The sequence below is a fragment of the Periplaneta americana genome, chromosome 1 (assembly GCF_040183065.1).
Source record: "Periplaneta americana isolate PAMFEO1 chromosome 1, P.americana_PAMFEO1_priV1, whole genome shotgun sequence".
In the NCBI taxonomy this organism is placed as follows: domain Eukaryota; kingdom Metazoa; phylum Arthropoda; class Insecta; order Blattodea; family Blattidae; genus Periplaneta; species Periplaneta americana.
In genome coordinates, this window is record NC_091117.1 from 51,410,563 (window position 1) to 51,432,903 (window position 22,341).

Sequence of the window (22,341 nt, forward strand, 5' to 3'; positions counted from 1 at the left end):
TACATCCTTACATAAAATTAATTAAATTGTGTCCTACCTGTCCACTAAGCCTGATAAGAACTTATCTGCAACTCTTCGAATCTGTTTGTGAATGTGATTGAAATTAACTAACAGGAACTGGGCATGGTCCTCAAGTTCTCGCTCACGAACTTCATCCTTGGGCTTGTTAGACATCACTTCTATGAACTGCACAAACACTTTGTCACCAACACTGAAACATGACATAATAGAACTACGTTCTTAAGAAGGCCATCAGGTCTTACAGAAACAGTAATTATTCTAACATGATAGCACAGTAAAATCCCTCGCATATACAGGCAAAAGATGATCGAAGCATGATGCCAACCACACCACTTCATTCTAGTGTTGACATCACGAAAGCATGGAGCCCCTCATGTGCCTTCATGGCTTAAGGGAGATACCTTTACTTTTACCAAGAATACTTAATCTTATTAAAATGCAAAATACAGGTCTTTTTTGTGGTGATTAATTTCACATAAAATAAAAACAGTGTTGGAAGGTGTGATAATGTAAACAGCAAAATTCTTAATCCAGTAAAAATATACAAGGGAATAAGTAGGTATACAGTAATACAATATAATTTTATTTAAGTACAAATGAGGATTACATACCACTTGTAGTTACATGACATCACTCGACTGCCTGATTGATCTGTTATCAACTGTAATCCTCATCTGTACTTAATATAACTATATTGTATTACGATAATGTATACCTACTTATGCACCACCTGGTATGATATACCTCAACTACATTAGCATACTGTGACTGATAAAAATACCTGCATATGCATTGCCACATGCCAGACTTGTCCTTCTGTATTGCTGAATCACTCAGGTACTCAAGTATTGGTTGTAAACTTGGTTCACTTGAATTCTGGACACTGAAAATATGGAAGAATGTTTTATTGAGCATCGAAGTTACATTAAATTTTTCTACGTAAGATAAACTGCATCCAAAGGCATTTATCATATTTCGATGGCTCAGAACGAGACTGTTACAACTCAAAAAATTAACTTTTTGAGTTATTACCATCATTTGAACACTTGAATTGAGAACTATAGTATGTGACATTGTTACAACTCTAAAAATTTCCTAGTGGGATATAATTTTCATTGTTGTGCCATGATTCTCTTGAGTTACCATCTACAATGGAAAACTTTAAATGGCTCTACTGAAAAATCTATATTTTTGAGTTGTAACAGTCTCGTTCTGAGCCATCGATTTACTCCCCTATGCCCAGAAATACAACAACTGAAGAAAAGGAAGCTTCGAGTTTATACAGTACATCCATTTAAAGTAAAAAACATACAAATACACAAAATTACTGTGAAACCTAATATTGATATCAACAGCCCAGTTCAAAAAGGAAACAACTCAAAATTTAAAGTTTACAGAAACCTGCATTTTAAAGCTTTATGTTGCTGTGAAAAATGAAAGAATCTTGAAATTACTACAAATTCTGTTGATGATGTTTAATTATTACATGGAATGAGAAAGGAATTACGAAGTAATTAACGAGAAGACTCCACCTGTGGGGAGTTTAAAGACAGAAATGAAAAGAAATATCAACATTATTTTTATTTCAAATCTCAAATATCCTAACAATCACAATCATGCTCACAATACACAACCATAGCACAAATATGTTTCACGCAATTTTAGGGATTAAAATTTAAGTACTTAGTAATAATTTTTTTATTCTCTTTTTTTTTTCTTTTATTCCGAAACTATAGTGGAGTTCATGTAAGATTAATTCCTAAAAAGCTAATATGGCCGTCTTCTCAATGTTGCCAACTGTTAACATATCACCAAAGCAGGTGAAATCACAATGCTATATCTATATACCGATATAGTCTGGAACCACAACACATACTGTACTATTATTATTATTATTATTATTATTATTATTATTATTATTATTAACATTGTTAATACCAATACTATTAATTATTATGGTCAAATTTCAAATAACACTTCCTAGTAACTTTCCTTTCATGAACATTGCAGCTTCTTCAAAGGCAAACAATACTGTCAACATAACAGTTACAAAAATAACTGTCAGCAGTATTAGTACTTGTCAGTACCGAATTTCGAAACTAAGTTGGAGGAAGAAAATTTAAGCTGACAACCAGAAAATCACTATAATTCACTAGCATATGTAATGATAGGTGGAAAATGGTTAGGTTTCATCCTAAGGGTATAAAGTAAGAAACCCAGACTAGTCTACACAGTATGCATGCGCCTACTTGTTACTAAATTAACAGAAACCAAAAGAATACTGTGGAGGGGAGATGGACGATTTCCAATACACTATTGGCAACCATCTTTTCTCGTATCCCACTGCATCCCACTCCTGGGACGAGACTATTACTGGTCAAGAAAAACGTATTTGATATTAAATATTATCACTGTTTAATACAGATTAATTTTTCATTTACACTCAAACTACACGTGAAACAAAAACAAACAATTTAATCTTGTACTTCCACATTCCTTATTTTATATACTCACCGCAACATTTCAAGCCAATATACTGAGAGTAAGTAAGTGCACTGAGCAAATGATAATTTGTTTACATAAGCTGTGACGTCAGTTGGGTGCTCTAGAAGGTTTAAAATCTGAGTCTTGAGTTCTTGCAGTTCGTTCTAATTAAAAAAGAAAAGATTTCATTTAAAAATGTGATACAAAACGAAATTTGTCAATGCAATGAAAAATATTTTGGGTCCTAAGTAACCTACCAATGAAACACTGTCATTCCTGACAGCAGAAGTGTACTGCAGTTCTCTCATTTCTGACCGAGATGATGTTTGAGATACTAAGTATGGGGATTTCACTGCAATATTTCTAACTCCATCATACCACTCAGCTGGCCATAGTCCTGCAAACAACCAAAAGTTCAGATTAAAATTTCAATTACTCTAACTATATAAAATTATAGCACCTTTCTTCTGAAGAAAAATAAAATTTCCCATCATTATAAGTAAAACAAAAAACTGCAAGTAAAAATGTATATCTTTTATAGATCTAAATGTTAAATAAAGAAAAATTTCGGTCAACATAAAAAAAGTGTTTAAAAACATTCACTAACATCTTCAGTACTGGAATGTTTTTAGCTTAAACTACTGGGTGTTCATTTCAAAGTGTCATGACGTCACTGTTGTGAGTCAGCGATTTGAAGCGAGTTTCAGCTTTTATGTCAGAGAAGTTGTCTATTAATCAAGGCGTTCAATCTCAACTTGAGAACATGTACAGTATAACCTGAACGTCGTAGCAACAGATGGCGGTCTGTAAAGTCTGTGTGCTACCATAACCTCTTTCGAACTGTGTTTTGCGCGGGCAAGTCGTACGCAGGGTATTTGTGATCATCGATTGCGTACGGCAACATTCCACAACACAAATCAAAATGCTCCATGTCCATGTTGACCGTCCAAGTTAATGTCAACAAATACATAAGTAATCGTCTTAACCCTCTCCCCATATCCCAACAGTAAGAAAAAAAACTCACTTCAGTAAGTGTTTCCAAACAGTTCACATTCTTGCCACTACTGGCATTACCGTACGTATCGGTAAGTAATCTTCAGAATGAATGCTGTACTTGCTAGGCAACTTCTCTCGCATTTAGGTAATACGCCTTTGCGGAAGTGTAGGAAGATTGAATTCTCTAGGCTCATCGGATAGCCACATGACGACATACAGCGAGCCATGACACATTTTGAACTGAACACCAGTATGTATTTGTAATTAATAACAATCATTTATTTTATAAAAGATAAATAATTTCATATTCTACTTCTGATTGAATTTTTAAAGGATAGTGATAAGCCTCTTGTTGTAACCTTTCTTATCTAGTTCCTATCCACTTCTTCCAGTAGTACAACCTGTTTTAAATAACAAGACCATGGGGACAGAGTCACAGGAATTCTACTCAGTGCTGTCATGGTAATCTTTTTCTTGCCCATATGCCCCACACCTCATTTTCCTATCTTGATATATATTTTACTTTCCCCTCCCTATCCCTCCGACAATCATTTAATGGATGCTTTTATATTAAAGAAGAAGGAAAGAAATTATTTTGCTATTGCTTTCAATTGTAAAATAAGCTTGATTTGAAAAAGATCTCATGAAGGTCTCACAATAGATGCACAGTAAATTCGTCTCGATGAATCCTGGAGCATATCTGCAGCACTTCTGCTGTCTATTTTTGGACAGTGAATAAATTAATGATTTAGTGTACAAAGACTAATATGCAAGTATCTCATTCTTCTAGAAACCCAGACAGTGCTTTCTTTGCTTCCCAAATAAAATTATGCATAATGATTATAAAAATTAATTGCTTTGAAATATAGTTATCTGCAGATCACTGATCTCCTCATTTCTTTCATCTTTTTATGTTATGGAAAAAAATTACAACAGTTTCCGAATTCGGCCACTTGGAGAGAGCTTATTGTTCTGCGTCCCCCCCCAAAAGAAATGAAATAAAATAAAATTTATAAAGTACCGATCTGGTGCGGAAGATTTTGGTTGAGGAACAATTAATTCCGACACAGTTAATTAGAGAAGATGAAACTAAAACTGCTGTTTCAACTGTTAAAATTATACCTTTTTCTTTTATTTTATTTAATAATCACGTAAAACACTGATTAATTCTATACTGTTTCCATCAGATGTTACCATAATGAATTCAATTCGATGATAGATGAAGATCTATTTAGACAAATGAATCATGTGAAGAACATTAAAGGTTCACCATTGTAATAATGCAAATTGAATAATAGAAATTATACTATTTTATTTCGTGCTAAAATATAAAATAAAAAGTTCAAACATAATGTAAGGTACCTGTTCCACTTCACCTTCCAGAAAAAGATTTTATTATATTTACAAAATACTAATATCAGTTTCATAAAATCAGTGCATTAAATAAACACATATACCGTATTAAAGTTTCATTTTTAAGCTATACAACATACTTCTGAGGAAAATTCTCGTTGTAGTACTGCTAAATCAAGTATCGGCATAATCTTTTCGCTTAATCCTACAGTAAGCAACAGACCCGAATCACGCAAGTGAAGTGAATGGATATTAGATACACACACAATAAACAACAGTATGTGACTGAAGCGAGGGCTTGACTGGCCACAGCTTTGACCCACTGACTCTCATTACATGATGTTTCATGTTAAACATTTCCCGTTACTCGTCGAAGTAGGCCTAACATCACTGCTTAGGAATGTCTAGTTAAATTATTTTCAGCTTTCGTGAAGTCAGTTGCCTTCGGACAAAGCTGTTATTCCTCTCTTATGTTTAACCACACCCACTGAGGATGCAGAAGCCATACTACATCTGTTTACGTGGACAAGATCAAGCTCAAGTGATGCCAACTCATTACAAGAACAGACTATCGAAGTATTACTCTTTGTATTCATCTGCTTTCATAATAAATATAAAAGTACCTTTCCTTTTACATGATGTTGCACATACAAGTCAAGTTATGTTTTATCGTATTTACCAACTAAACTTCAAATTTCCTCTTAAAATGAAGGTTATGGTCCTCAAATATTGAACTCTATTTTCCTGTGCCGCTTGAGTGTTTCAACTAAGAGCCAACAACGAATATGACAGCCACATGCTTAGGATTATCCTAACAGTGAAAAGATTATAGCTACACTTCATGTTCATATAAACAATGCTCTGTCACATTGGTGCAACAAACAAGTTGATAAATAGCTGACAACCAGCTCTTGAGGGTCTTCATGTCACAAGTACAACACGCATTATAGTAACAATTTTTCATGGACTGTACATTTATGAAAATTGAGTCGTTCAAGACAAAAAGAAATTTTTTTTTAGAAATATTCTGATATCACCATTTCTAAAGGGATAATGAAATCCAAATGTAACTAAAACGAAAGGAAGTGAGTCTTATTTGAGACAAGGAAATGAAAAAGGTTACATCTTGTTTGATGAAATCAGAAATCCCTCTCTTTATCTCAAAATCATAAGAGAAATTTCTCCCCTAAGTTCCCAAGAACTTACTTACTTACTGGCTTTTAAGGAACCCGAGGTTCATTGCCACCCTCACGTAAGCCCGCCCGCAAGATTAATCCAGTCCCTACCATCATATCCCACCTCCCTCAAATCCATTTTAATATTATCTTCCCATCTATGTCTCGGCCTTCCCAAAGGTCTTTTCCCCTCTGGCCTCCCAACTAACACTCTATATGCATTTCTGGATTCGTCCATATGTGCTACATGCCCAGCCCATCTCAAACGTCTGGATTTAATGTTCCTAATTATGTCAGGTGAAGGATACAATGCATGCAGCTCTGCATTGTGTAACTTTCTCCATTCTCCTGTAACTTCATCCCTCTTAGCCCCAAATATTTTCCTAAGAACCTTATTCTCAAAAACCCTCAATCTCTGTTCCTCTCTCAAAGTGAGAGTCCAAGTTTCACAGCCATACAGAACAACCGGTAATATAACTGTTTTATAAATTCTAACTTTCAGATTTTTTGACAGCAGACTAGATGACAAAAGCTTCTCAACCGAATAATAACAGGCATTTCCCATATTTAGTCTGCGTTTAATTTCCTCCTGAGTGTCATTTACATTTGTTACTGTTGCTCCAAGATATTTGAATTTTTCCACCTCTTCGAAGCATAAATCTCCAACTTTTATAGTTCCATTTCGTACAAGTTCCCAAGAACACCTACACATAAATTCAAATCCTTCAAGGAAATGCTAGGCACGCCTAGAAGCTTCTATGAAATGGGTGTGAGTACCTTCTTAACATACAACGAAAAATCCAACAATGACTACTTTTCACCAACAGTTATGCTGCACTTTTCGTAGGCAGAGTGATGGTTGTTGCTGCAAGAAACCTGCTTGCAAGCTCCTGTGTACCTTAACAATGATTATGAATTTAAATTAATATTTTCACAGTTTCATAGGGCTCACAAGGACAAAAAATCAAAATATTTTACCAGAGTCAGCTGCAGTGAAACCCATCACTACACAGTAGAGCCAAAAATCTCGGAAGAGCTTGTGAAGTCGAGGTTTTGGATTTCGAATGGGTGGGAGTCGCCGCATTAATACAGCAATCACAGGTATAAGAACACCCAGATTACCAGCACTGCTTGATGCCTGCAAATAAAAAGCGTGCTATTAAATCACATACATGAGATCACTGGAGATAAGGAAGGCAGTAGTAAGAACAACAATAACAATAATAGTAATAATAATAATAATAATAATAATAATAATAATAATAATAATAATAATAATAATGTCAGAATAGGAGAAGAAATGACAGAGGGAAGTGGAATAGGGAGAGGAATACGACAAGGATGTCCTTTATCACCTACCCTGTTCAACATCTACTTGGAGGATTTAGTGAAGAACTGTTTTCAGAACATGGGATGGGTGATAGTAGGAGAAATAATAAAGTGCATTAGATTTGCTGACGATAGGGCGTAGTTAGAAAAGGAGATGATACTAAGGGATATGGTACTGTAGCTGCTAAATGACAGCTGTGAGCAGTATTGGGGTTTTCTATAGGTAGTAACTTAAGCTGCTGCCACGAAGTCAAAAGGAGGGTACCAATGGCCAAGGAAGCTTTTAACAGAAAAAGAAGCATCTTCTGCGGTCTGGAAAAAGAGCCCATCAGCACAGTCCAGAACAAAATTTCTAAGGTAAACAGCTTCATACCTGAATAGTAATATTTATACTTTTAAATAATAAAAATAAGAATAATTTTGCTATTAAAGACTTCTGACATCTAGTGTCGATTCTGCAGCAATGATTGAAATGCCAGAAAGATGATCGAGAACATGATCTTCTAAATGTGAGCTCAATAATAAACACTCTTTAAATTTATCAAAAGGCAAACAAATTGAAAATATCACAAATTTACAAATAAACAGTATTTATCCGAATATAAGACGAGGCTTTTTTTTTTTTCATTTTTACGTGTGAAAAATGAGAGGGGGAGGAGTCGTCTTAAATTTTCGTGTTAAGAAAAATACAGTGAGAGAGAGAGAGAGAGTGAGTGTGTGTGTGTGTGTGTGTGTGCGCGCGTGCGTGTGTGCGTGCGTGCATGCGTCTTCAGTCACTTTAAGTAGAGCAGTGCTTGTGTTGTGTCCAGCTCTGAAACCTGACTGATACTTATCGAATAATTTATGTTCATTCCTGTAGTCAGTAAGTTGTTGGTGTACGATTCTTTCCAGTGCTTTTGATATAGCTGACAAAGATGGTTATTGATCTACAGTCATTTGGGTCGGTGTGAACTTTGACTTTTGGAAGAGGAAGAACGAAAGCTTGCTTCCATATTTTAGGGAAAGTTGAAGTGATTAAGGAACTATTGAATATGTGTGCAATTGTAGGCATTACTATGTCTTGTATTTTCTGTATGAGTAATATGCTAATGTTGTTCAGACCTTGGGCTTTCAACTTGATGAGTCAGATGGTTTTCATTACGTCAATAGGAGTGATGTCGATAAAATAGAATTTGTCTCGAGTTGGGGGAGCTGTTTTGTTGTGTCGTCTAAGGTGGGGTCCTTTGGACTGTTAAAACCTACAAGGATACCATTTTCATTTCATCAAGAGGATCTACTGGTATCTATTTTGTAGAAGTAAACTTGAAATTTTATTATGTTCTAGAACCATAGTTAATAATAGATTGTCTGTGAATTCATCAACAAAAATACCTTAAAAAATTAAATCCTTGAGAAACCCTTGGAAAACTAGGAGTCATCTTAAATTCGAGGTCGTCTTATATTCGGGCAAATATGGAACATTCATCTCCTGTTATAGAACAAGAAATCAAATCAAATCAGTGCTAAGTGAATTGTCACATTTACCTTAAGTGCAGCTGGCGCCTTCTCAGATGCTCTTTTCCCTTCCAAACCAAGTTGCACAAATAATTCCAGCAGCCTTACAAGAAGTTCATTCATTTCTGCTTCACCCTGCAGGTTGGCAGCAATGTTTGCCAAAGCATTCACCACTGCTCCTGACACATGTCTGAAATCGCAAGTTGTGTTACAACCACACAATGACACGTGAATGTATTTGTAAAGGCTTTTAATCATTTTACACCATTTAAGAGATGTTTGATGGAAAAAAACAACAAATCACAAGAGAGGCATGTCAAAATCTTCCACTCAACGAACAGAAGGTATTTTACATACAGAACAGATGAGTAAAGAGAATTTATTTATAAATTAAAGTAAAAAAATTGATAGTTGTAAAGTAAAAAAATTGATTGTTCTGAAGAATTTGACGTAAATAGGTCTTCTTTTAAAATTATTACTTTTAGCCTAGATCATATATGTAACAGATAACTCCTCGCTACGTTAATATTGGTAACACTTTGAAGACAACCGCCAGGATCGCCACCCGTCCGCCGTAAACAAACACGAGATGGCAGCACAGTCGCTAATGCAATTCAAATGGGAATTATGACGTGACTCCTTATGTAACAACTAGATGGCAGCATAGTAAACCTGACAAAAGTTGTTTACCTCAAAGCCTATAAGCCCGACATATCTGTTACATATATGATCTAGGCTTTTAGTCACAGTGACCCTTCGAAATAGACGTATTTATGTAAAAAAAATTCACAATAGTTGTGGTTTCTGGCATTTGACTACCAGATTTTAAACTGCAACAGTCCAAATGCATCCTATCAAATAATAAGAGAACTCAGCAAGGACCATGTGGAAAACCAAGAGACAACTGAAATGTTACACATAAAACTTACGTCAAAAAATTACAGATATTTGTTTATTAATGTAAAAATAAACTGAAAACTACTGTAATTACGAGGGTTGTTCAATAAGCTCTGCCTTCTTGGTTGTAACTCATTTACAGCATAATAGACGACATCGCATAATGTATACGTAGGGAAAAAAATTCCCGCATTATGTATGCATTACATTTTCAATTGTGATTCTGTAGCAGAGGACGATGCAGCTGTAGTAGAGGATGACAGCGACAGTGAAACCAGTACCAATAGTGAATAAGGTAAGAATAGTGGTAGTGTTACCTTTACCAAGTATACCTAGTTTTTGCTTCATTTGTATTCAGTTTTAGGTTATACTGTACTACATTTTTTATTGATTTCGTATATTACGCACTTTACATTATTACTGTTCATTAGCGTTCAATATATCAATGCTCTCGAAGTCGTACAATCGATCATTTTCAATATTACTTGAATGTCCAATATCGAAACCAACTGTGATTATAACGTAGGATGTCAAGTAGTTATGATTTTTTCTCCTAAAGTTTCATGCCCGCCTATAATACGCACTCTGGATTTTTAATCCAAAAATTATGGAAAAAAGTGCGTCTATTATGCGAGTAAATATGGAAATTGATGAAAGTAAAAGATGTTACACTCAAAAGAAAGTTTGCAATGCCCTCTTTCCGAGGAGTACATCATTTTCTTACACAGTCCCCAGCAGCGTTGATGCAGTTTTGCCATCGGAAAATAAATTAACATAGAAAAGTTAAAGAAGTTGTTTATTTACTAAATTTAACATATCATTAGTAATAAAATGTTAAAAGTGTGTAATCAAAATGTGTATAAAACAGTAAGCATAAAAAGTTAAACATTTACCTATATTGGCTCTTTCGGTCATCAGTAGCAGACTGACTGTAAGCTGCATTACTAGCCTCCACTGTGATCATCGTGAACATACGCATTATCTCTTCGTACACTTGGGGCTGGAACAAAAAAATGAGAGTGACTACAATTTCAGTTTCCTGACGCTCTGAGGTGAAAAATAATACATTATAATATATCAGCAACTAAAAGTCTGAAATGCAAAGAACATAAACGAAGAGAAAAGAGACACTGTATTGAGAAAGAAATCATCTGTTCAAAATATTTCAATCCAGTTCACCCTCTCCAGTTGAATCTTCTATCCAGACTCAAATATTATGCAGTCAAGGCATGATCAAATACAATGCGGTCTGTCCGCGCGTACAGGAGGACCACAGTCCACCATGGACTAGGGTAGTCAAACAGAGCAGGACGAACTAGTGTGGAAACAATTGTTGCCAAGTGCAGTACTCATCACATTTTTTCGATTTTTTTCTAAATTTGTTTGTAATTGTACTTTTACTTTCGTTTGTTTTAGCCTAGATTAATTACCATGTCCAACAGCTCCTCAAATGAAGAAGAATTGCTTCTTCTGTTTGATTTGAGTCATTCATCAAAGCGGAAGAGGTGTATGAAATAAATTAAAAAAGAGAGAAACTAGGCAAATTTCACAAACTGTGTAATAAACTAAATTTCCAAGATTCACTTTTTTCGCTACATTTTTATAGTCTGGATGCTGCGTATCAAATAAATGCACATATTCCCACACAAGTTCAATTAAATTTTTTGTTTCATTGGCCATTTTTTACGAGAGGTCTGCTGCGAATTCTATGGACAAACACAACTCTCTATCAGTCCATCACGAACCAGACTAGACCGCGGTGTTGGGCCACGTGCTGTTTGACTAGAATAATGCAATCTAACATAATACAGAGTTTGCGGCGGACAGTCTACCAAGTCCGCGTGGACAGTCTGCATTCTGTTCGATCAGGCCTTCATTGGCTTGCCCTAATTTTTTCTACTTTGTTTTCTGCTTTGTCTGACAGAGGCCTCTATGACCTCATGAGACGTGTTGCCGAAATGAATGCAGTTACTGTTGTGATTATTTATTTAAAGACATCCTATCCAACAGTGATGGTCTGAATTTTGACATCTTCGTTTATTTGATTTCAAATCTTAGTCCTTATTCTGTAGAGGACAACGATACTTCTGTAAGTTTCATAATTTCATTTTCAATTTTACTAAGTATTGTTAATAGATTTACAGATTTTATGTTCTTGGTTGGATAAAATTGAATTGGATTGCCAAGGGCCATAGCTCTTTTTATATGATCACTTGCTTCCAAAAGCATTATCTTTATGAGCATGTAGCATACATCCAGTAAGATATGGTTAATATCACCAATTTCACCACACTCTCATAGTGGAGATTCTCGTAGTTTAATTTTATGTCAGTATTTTGAAATTAAGATAACATTCAATATAGTTTTATTAATAAATGATACTGCTTAACAAACAAACTACTGATTCCAAACGTAAGAAAAATGAACATAATGCAACTCTATACATTCAAAATAATATTTACTAAACGTATGCCAACTTACCTCACACTTTGAAATGATCATGCAGCCCAACTGATCGACAATCAGGATGTCAAGAGTAGATGGTACTCTGCAGAATCTCTGCTGGAAGAACTGAAGGATAGTATCTGTAGTCTTGGGTGTGTCCTTCAGAGCTACTGCTACATGACCCAACATGATTACAATGTTCGTAGAAATTAAGGATGATTCACTGTAAACAAAAAGAAAATTTTAAACTTCTTGAATGCGCGTCTAATTTTATAACTTTATTTATATTCTTATACATATCAATAATCTGCCAATGGCATGTGAATGACGTAGGTCGATGGGATGGTTTGGGACGTGGTGAAATATTTTATACGAAGTAGAAATAATATTTTATAGTGCACAAAAATCCTATCCAAAATTATCATTATCATTATAGTACCACATAATAAAAATAAAAAAAAAATAATAATAATAATAATAATAATAATAATAATAATAATAATAATAATAATAATAATAATAATAATAAAGAACATCGTCATCATCACCATAATTGAGAAAAGTTAAAATTATTATTATTATTATCATCATCATCATCATCATCATCGTCATCATAGACCGGAAGTTTAGGTATTATGAATCATTAAAATAGGCAGGCAAAAAGGCATCATAAATAACTAAAATAAGCAGGCAAAAAGGCATTATAAATAGCTGAAATACGCAATAAAAGGCAATTACTAAAACCTTGCACTAGACCCACAACCTTGCACTTTCCACAAAGGGATTTCGGCAGCAAGAAAAGCTTTACATAAGTTGAATGCAAATTGAGATTTTCGACTCGATGTTGCAATTACTGTTGGAAGCAAAGAAATCTTCTTCCCAGTAGCCTTGGAAAGTGCATTTTTGTGTTTGGTTGTACTGATATGTTGTGATTTGAAATATTTAGCTAGCTACAACAATGTCACAGTGAAAACTGAAAGAAAAATAACCGTTAAAAATAACGTTAGACCCGTACTCATTGTTGCCTTGTCAAATAAACACAAGCGATAAAAAACGCTTACTGTTATACATTCTTACACAGCAGCACTCATTGTTACAAAGAGAATATGAACTGACTGAAAGACAATAATATACATTCGGTGAAGTCACTTTCATTGTAGCAGTTATAGAAATAAACTAAAATATACCTGTACGCAATTTTTAATAATAGATTAATAAATAATAGATACATAATAAAATAAAGGCAAAAAAAGCATTTATTTTGTAAATCAGGCATTTATATTAAAAAAGGCAGAAAAGGGCAACATAAAACTGTGAGGTTTCAATCAAAAAGATGTAATTTGTACAGATTTACTTTCAAAATGAAGATAGATTTAACACATTTAAAAAGACATTCTGCCAAAGTTCTGGTCTCTGATCATCATCATTATAAGAGCTGATTTTTGTCATTTTTCTACAAAGAAAAAAATGGTACAAGGTTTAATGATACGGATTTACATCAAGTACCACAAATTATTCATCATTTAGGAAATGTTAGACAATGTGACATGTGTCTAACATTACTGATTTTTGAAGTAGTGGTAAAATATGTTGCAGATGTAGAGAGTGTAGCTGCTGGACTAATGTCTTCGGTATGAGGGTACTATTGGGTGTATAATGACTCGGGTGACCTTCCACATCTCCTTGATTTTTTAGCCTAATTCCATGTACTTGTTGATTTTTTGTGCATACATGTGTTGTATGTTGTGATGTAAGGGTACTGCTATGTCTATTACTGAAACTTCTTGTTCTTCTTGAAAAGAAATGTGTGTGGTCTGTTGGCTTGAATCTTTCTATTGGCACGGATTTCGTTATTGTTATTGTTATTATTATTATTATTATTGTTATTGTTATTATTATTGTTATTATTGTTATTATTATTGTTATTATTATTATTATTATTATTATTATTATTATTATTATTATTATTATTATTGTTAGTATTGTTGTTATTGTTATTATTATTATTATTATTATTATTATTATTATTATTATTATTATTATCGTCTTCATCATCATAATTGGCAAAACAAATTTTGCCTCTTTTCATCTATTTTTATATTTATGCGTTATCTTTTTCATTCTGATGTTTTATCTGAGTACAAATTCTCCCCTACAGATTTCTTTTTACGCTACAAGAAATACAAACTTTAATGTAAAATAAAATAATGACCACCAGAATTTGAAGCCGGTTCTATAATTCAATCAACAATACACAAATAACATAATCTGACAATAATATACAGCTCATACCTGTCGGATTTCTCTGCTGTAAACAGTCTATTGGAGACAGATGCCACCAACGCCCTCACACAGTAAGGGTCCACATTGTATGCAGCCTGCAGAGCTATGCACAAGTTCTCTATGGCAGCATCTCGCAGTTTCTCAAATGCCGTCTGGCTACTGTTCGTACTTGTGTTCTCCATCTCCTTGCCTTGAACTATGAAACAAATTTTATACTATAACTGCAAACACTGTTAACAGATTAGTAACATAATTAAATAAAAGCAAAATGGTACTTTGATTCATTTCACAAAGCTGTGACAGTTATCAAAACGAAAACAATCGGATTATTTAAACTTTTACTATAGAAACAATTTTAATTTATACTGCTGAGGAAGTAAAAGATTTGTTAGAACGTGACTGCACAGTAATAAATACAGTACATTGATTAAAGAACTGCTGTAACATTTGATGAACTGTATATTTATTAAAATATAACTCAAGTTAAACAAATTGATATATTTAACAAAATTAAACATTGATATATTAAACTACTGACATGTTTCAAAATATTAAACATTAATAGGCCTATGTTATTATTATTGCATGTTGCCATTATCACGGCTAAAGATAACCTCTACAGCCCTGCATTAAATAAATAAAATAAAATAAATATGTTATTATTAATATTAACATGTTTAAAAAAATTAAGTACAGTATTAATATTTTGAAATGTGCTAAAATATTAAATATTACACATAACGAGCGAGATGGCTAAGTGGAAATATACTGGACTCGCATCCAGGAGATCCCAGGATCGATTCCTGGTACTGACAAATTTAGTCAAGGTTTTTTCCGTGGTTTTTCTCAACTGATTATAACTGATTTTCAGTTAAATAAAGGCAATGCCGGATTGGATTCTAATTACGATGGGATAATTGACACAGTACAAAAATGATAACAAGCATTCCCAACAGTAAACTACAGACAAGTCATGATATGACCTAGTAGTTAAAGTGACTATAAATAAATAAAAAAAACATTGACGTATTTCAAAATATTAAATGTAAATATGTTAAAACTACTAACATATTTTAAAATATTAAATATTAATATATTCAAATACTGATATGTTTTAAAACAATAAATAGTAATATTTTAAAATATTAAGTAGAAAATATGTAGAAATATCATATAGGTACAGTATTAATATAGGTGCTCAAATATTGATATGTTTTAAAACATTAAATACCTAGGTCTATTAATATATTAAAACATGTAATAATAATAATACATTCAAATATTGACATGTTTTATAATATTAAATATTAATATATTCAAATACTGATACGCTTTAAAATATTATATGTTAATAATGTTAAATTATTTATATGTTTTAAAACATTAAATAATAATATGTTAAAATATTAAACAATGATATGTAAAAATACGGATGTTTCAAAATATTAAATAAAAATACATTCAAATACTGATATGCTTTAAAATATTAAATACTAATACTGTTAAATTAATTACATATTTTAAAGCATTACATAGTAATATGTTAAAATATTAAACACTGATATATAAAAATGCTGATATGTTTTAAAATAGTAAATATATATGCATTCAAATGCTCATACGCTTTAAAATATTAAATATTGATAATGTCAAATTATTCATATGTTTCAAAACATTACATATTAATATGTTAAAATATTAAACACTGATATATATATATATATATATATATATATATATATATATATATATATATATATATATATATATAAATGCGAATATGTTTTAAAATATTAAATAGTAACATGTTAAATATGAAGTAGAAAATATGTTGAAATATCAAATACTGATATGTTTTTAAAATATTAAATAGGCCTATTAATATATTACAACATTTAAAATTAAAACTGCCCAGGTTATATCAGCATCACCGGTTTGCCAGAATTTTGTCCCGCAGGAGTTCTTTTACACGCCAGTAAATCTACTGACATGAGCCTGTCGCATTTAAGCACACTTAAATGTCATCGACCTGGGCCGGGATCGAACCCGCAACCTTAAGTATTAATATGCTAAAATAGTAATACAGTATGTAATTAAACAATAAATACTAGTATGTTAAAATATTGATAAGTTTTAAAATACTAATTTGTTTTAAAATAACGAGTAGTATGTATTTCAAAATATTACATATGAATATGTTACAATATTTATATGTTTTAAGATAATGAATAGTAATATGTTAAAATCTGTATGTTAAAATACTGATATTTTAATTCAACATCTACCGATAAGTACATTTGTGTTAATGCAGTATAGATAGGTTTCATTCTTAAAACTTTCATTATTTCGGCTGAAAGTCACAGTTCAAAATAATGATACACTTTCTTTTGTGAAGAGTTAGTTTACAAGTGTGATTCAGTGTTTCTCTTTCAAGAACGAAAAATGTGGTAACCCCACATCAGCTAGGATCGAATCTGTGTATCTTAAATCCAAAGGCAAGCATAGTAACTAATACCTTATTAACATTAGTAATCTATATACACTTATACATGGGTCATCTTACCTGTTATTTTTAGTTTCTGGCTATCCTTTGCTGCACTCTCACTCTGTTGGCGATGCAGTTTAAAAAGAATAGGACTGGGTGTAACCAAGAAGTCCCTTAGGCAGTATATTGAAGTGCTCGCAATGTTGGGAAACTTTTCAGCTAATTTCCCTAAGCCCTATATAACAAAAGAAATATTTACTGATGAACCACTAAGTTAATCAAATTAAACAAATAACAATTTCACTGTATTAATATTTAAATTATAGTGTTATGTTACCTGATTGACTAGTTTCGATATTATATCCATTACCTTCAGAATTCTAGTGAGTTCTAACGTAATCTACTGGTTTGTTGTTATGATGGAGGGTACAGTACATCACTTACTAATACTGTAGATTTCAAAAAGGCATATGACTCGGTTAGGAGAGAAGTTTTATATGATATTCTTATTGAATTTGGTATTCCCAAGAAACTAGTTTGATTAATTAAAATGTGTCTCAGTGAAACGTACAGCAGAGTCCGTATAGGCCAGTTTCTATCTGATGCTTTTCCAATTCACTGCGGGCTAAAGCAAGGAGATGCACTATCACCTTTACTTTTTAACTTCGCTCTAGAATATGCCATTAGGAAAGTTCAGGATAACAGACAGGGTTTGGAACTGAATGGGTTACATCAGCTTCTTGTCTATGCGGATGACGTGAATATGTTAGGAGAACATCCACAAATGATTAGGGAAAACACGGAAATTTTACTTGAAGCAAGTAAAGCAATAGGCTTGGAAGTAAATCCTGAAAAGACAAAGTATATGATTATGTCTCGTGACCAGAATATTGTACGAAAAGGAAATATAAAAATTGGAGATTTATCCTTCGAAGGGGTGGAAAAATTAAAATATCTTGGAGCAACAGTAACAAATATAAATGACACTCGGGAGGAAATTAAACACGGAATAAATATGGGATATGCATGTTATTATTCGGTTGAGAAGCTTTTGTCATTTAGTCTGCTGTCAAAAAATCTGAAAGTTGGAATTTATAAAACAGTTATATTACTGGTTGTTCTGTATGGTTGTGACACTTGGACTCTTACTTTGAGAGAGGAACAGAGATTAAGGGTGTTTGAGAATAAGATTCTTAGGAAAATATTTGGAGCTAAAAGGATAAAGTTACAGGAGAATGGAGAAAGTTACACAATGCAGAACTTTACGCATAATTAGGAACATTAAATCCAGAAGTTTGAGATGGGCAGGGCATGTAGCACGTATGGACGAATCCAGAAATGTTTATAGAGTGTTAGTTGGGAGGCTGGAGGGAAAAAGACCTAGACGTAGATGGAAGGATAATATTAAAATGGATTTGAGGGAGATGGGATATGATGATAGAGAGTGGATTAATCTTGCACAGGATAGAGACCAATGGCGGGCTTATGTGATGGCAGCAATGAACCTTCGGGTTCCTTAAAAGCCAGTCAACTAGTATGGAACACATTTTCTAAAATATGAAATCTGAGAAACAGTTTCAACCTACCTCTAAGCACACCATGAGGAGAGGCATATGAGCTAACACCAGCTTATGTCCATGGTTACAATTTATCTTCTCTGTCAGACGACCACACAAGCTGTCAGCTCCTGGTGGAAAAGTACATCTTAGAACCATCACAATGTTGCGATTCTATGAATTCTACACTACTACTCACACTGCACACACTATTATTTTTCTTCCACTTCGTATCTTTCTTAACATTATATAACTACATACTCCAAGAAACTGTGTAATTAATTTTATTTATTACCAAAGTATGACAACAAAAGGAAAGCCAAAATTAAGAAAACTAAAGTGATACTAACGAAATGAATCATGATGGTTGATCGATTACATGTTCTGCATATCAGACCTTACTGGACTCTGGTTATCAAAATTCTAGAATGGCCCTGAGATCCAATCAGCTACTACTGGATCTTTCCAGGTAATAAAAAGGCAGTCAGAGCAAGATGCTGACCATACTACCTCATTCTAATGCCAGTTATAAGAGTACAGGGCTATCTTCATGTCCCCCACATGTCTTCATAGAGTCTAAAGGGAATACTTTTAGCTTTTTTTTTTACTTGGTTATTTTACGATACTTTATCAACTGCTATGGTTATCTAGAGTCTCCTGAATGAGATGAAATGCCAGCAAAATGAGTCCAGGGTCCAGTGCCGGAAGTTAACCAGCATTTGCTCTTAATGGGTTGAGGGAAAACTCCGGAAAAAAACTTTTAACCAGGTAACTTGTCCCAACCAGGATTTGAACCTGGGCCTGCTTGTTTCAAGGTCAGGCATGCTAACCATTACTCCACAGCAGTGGACTCTTTCCATTTGTTTTTAGTTTTATATAATAATAGTCTTGTAAATCTTAAATAAGGCATAACCTAACAAAGTTCACACAAAAATGTTACACCTTTTCATTAACATTTCTTAAAAATCTTCTCTTTATCATACTGAATAAATATCAAGCAAAATCAAAATCTTCTTTCACACACAGTCATGCAATATTTTAAGGAAATTTGATAGTGACATTGTGTCCCTAAACATTGCCACAGTACTACTTATAAAATTTACACATCAGCTTTAAAGAAAGACAAAATGATCTACTGATTAAAATAACATAAAAAGAACTTAATAAGACAAATCCTTACATTTCTTCTGCTCTATCAGTACCTCATCAGTTAACACATCAGAGTGTCATTTCTTATTTATACTAAAGAAAAAGTATTACTACCTGATAAAATATAACACAAAACAAAAATCATGACTAAAATATACTGACTGATTCAGAAGGTTGTGCTCAAACTGAAAAAGCTTGCAGAGGGATCGAATAGGAACCCTTTGGGCTGCAAAGTAATCTTCAGTCAGTACAAGCCCATAATATCAGAAACTACAATGTGGATGTATCATACTTTGTGCTTTACTTCCTGTCACCACGTTTAAATGGAGATTTAGAACAACTTTTTAAAAGAGCTGTTACAAACGAGCCACTTACAGTGTGTCAATGGATGTGGATGCAACAGAACTGAGCACCAGCACGAAACTTTTTAAATTTCGCATATCCCGGATGTTGGATCAGAAGAAGAGGTTTGATTGAATGGCCAGCCTGCTCCCCTGATTTTACGCTCTTTGATTACTTGTTTTGGGCGCATATCAGAAGTGTAATTTACAAGACACCTGTGAAAGACTCAGAAACTTTCAGCCAGGACATTTGAAGTATCTGATGTGGTTCGGGATATGTCTGGAGTATTTGAGAGAGTGTGCCAGAGTTTCTTTCAGTGATGAAATGCCTGCATTGGACAACTGGACATGGTGGTCGCCAGTTCTAACAATTTTTGGTATAATTCAAAATTAATTGTTAAATTCATGTAACTTTGCATATTTAAATTTTTGCACAAATTACTATTACTTCATTGATGTATTGCCCATCATATAGTTCAAATAACAATCGGGCCCGGGTTCAAATCTGGTTGGGACAAATTACCTGGTTGAGGTTTTTCCGAGGTTTTCCCTCAACCCAATAACAGCAAATGCTGGATAACTTTCGGCGCAGGACCCCGACATTTCATTCAAATGTTAGATAACCACCGCAGTTGATAAAGCGTCGTATATTAAACTAATTAAAAAGTTTCTAACATTTCAGACTTGTACTGATTCAGTATTGGGCAGCCGGGTAGCTCAGTTGGTAGAGCAGCTGGCTACGGACTGGAAGGTCCAGGGTTCGATCCCAGGTGGTGACAGGATTTTTTTCTCGTTGCCAAACTTTCAGAGGTTCACTCAGCCTCCTATAAAATTATTGAGTACCGGGTCTTTCCCGGGGGTAAAAGGCGGTCAGAGCGTGGTGCTGACCACACCACCTCATTCTAGTGCCGAGGTCATGGAAAGCATGGGGCTCTATTTCCATGCCCCCCAAATGCCTTCATGGCATGTTACGGGGACACCTTTAATTCTTCTTTTTTTTTTTTTTTTTTTACTGATTCAGGATTACTTCCTATTGCAAAATTGTTATATTCCAATCCCTATGTAAGTCCCTTCAGTGTGAGCGTGAGCACAACATTTTGAATCACCCCATATTTATAGATAAAATACAACACACAAAACAACCTCTCTTAAGAATACTTGTTGGTAGAGATTCCCAGCTGTTCCATATGCTTTACCTTACCTCAAAAGAAACTGAATTTTCTCCAGATCTATAGCAGGCAGAAAAACAAATTTTTCACCAATCATAAAGCAGATCTTGCTGAGTTGACTGATACCCACAATAAGCAACCAGAATTATTTTCTTTCAGTTGACAATAATAATATTTTTTATTCCATTCCCCCCCCCGTCTGGTACCATTTTCTCAGAAACCATCTGTCACAACTTAATGAAATGTTTACACACATTCAGTTTTACTAATAAAAACTCATATAGATGTTTAACTACCTTATACTTACACAATGAATAGCTCGTTTATAAGTCGTGTGTAAATTCCTTACTAATAATCACTACATACGTCGTGTATAATAGTACAACTGTTACACAGCTATGTCACAGTTTCGTCATTACTTCATTACGAAAGGTAACAATATCTGAGGTTCTCTATTGCATCCAATAGTGCGTGCTAGTGTGCTGCACTACGTATCGATAGTACAACTGGGCCTGATCGATTACCATGCTATATTTTGGTCAAGAGTACAGCTACAACAATATTATTATAATTATTCTGTGCTCTTTGGTTTGTTCTTCTGTGGTTACAAGGCAACCATCACCATAAAATGACAATCGATACGATCAGCTGTTACGGGACGGCCATTTTTTCTCTATATAAAACATTTAAACAAGGAGTTTCGTGTATATAACTAGTGAAAAGCAATTCCCATGTATAGTTACACGCTGCTTATACACCCATCGCTTATGCATAGTTTATTAGTAACGTTTTCTGTCTCAACTCTGCATAAGTCTCGCATAAAAACTCTCCATAGTTTATTAGTAAGACTGATTGTTTATTAGAGTCTAACATTGTAAGTGAAAGGTTCTTTGACAAAAAGTCTTAATTAATGTATTTTAAGTTATTAATTAACTTAATAAAAATTACGATCATAATTATGTTAATCAATAAATTGAAAAACATTATTAAACTTTGTCAAAAAAGCTTTCACCTGCAATGTTAAAATACTAATAAACAATGTGTATAAAAATTTTCATTAAGTTCTGGGAAAATGGTACCAAACGAAAAAAAAAAAAAATGTCAATCCAATGTTTAATCATTATTGTCAACCAAAAGAATATAATCCTAGTTACTTATTGTGGG

The 22,341-nt window shown here is 33.5% G+C and overlaps 1 protein-coding gene across 4 annotated transcripts in view; it reads right to left on the reverse strand.

Moving 5' to 3' along the window:
- Pi4KIIIalpha (phosphatidylinositol 4-kinase III alpha) overlaps positions 1-22,341 on the reverse strand; it is a 97,959-nt gene that overhangs the window by 40,777 nt on the left and 34,841 nt on the right. For all 4 annotated transcript variants that reach the window (XM_069819612.1, XM_069819620.1, XM_069819603.1 and 1 more), the window contains 11 exons: positions 18,549-18,649; positions 17,041-17,197; positions 14,487-14,673; positions 12,231-12,417; positions 10,643-10,749; positions 8,883-9,042; positions 7,008-7,167; positions 2,763-2,902; positions 2,536-2,669; positions 803-904; positions 38-211 (listed from right to left, as the gene is read on the reverse strand). In XM_069819612.1, coding sequence (XP_069675713.1) covers positions 38-211; positions 803-904; positions 2,536-2,669; positions 2,763-2,902; positions 7,008-7,167; positions 8,883-9,042; positions 10,643-10,749; positions 12,231-12,417; positions 14,487-14,673; positions 17,041-17,197; positions 18,549-18,649 — 1,609 coding nt within the window. The remainder of the gene's footprint in view (positions 1-37; positions 212-802; positions 905-2,535; positions 2,670-2,762; positions 2,903-7,007; positions 7,168-8,882; positions 9,043-10,642; positions 10,750-12,230; positions 12,418-14,486; positions 14,674-17,040; positions 17,198-18,548; positions 18,650-22,341) is intronic.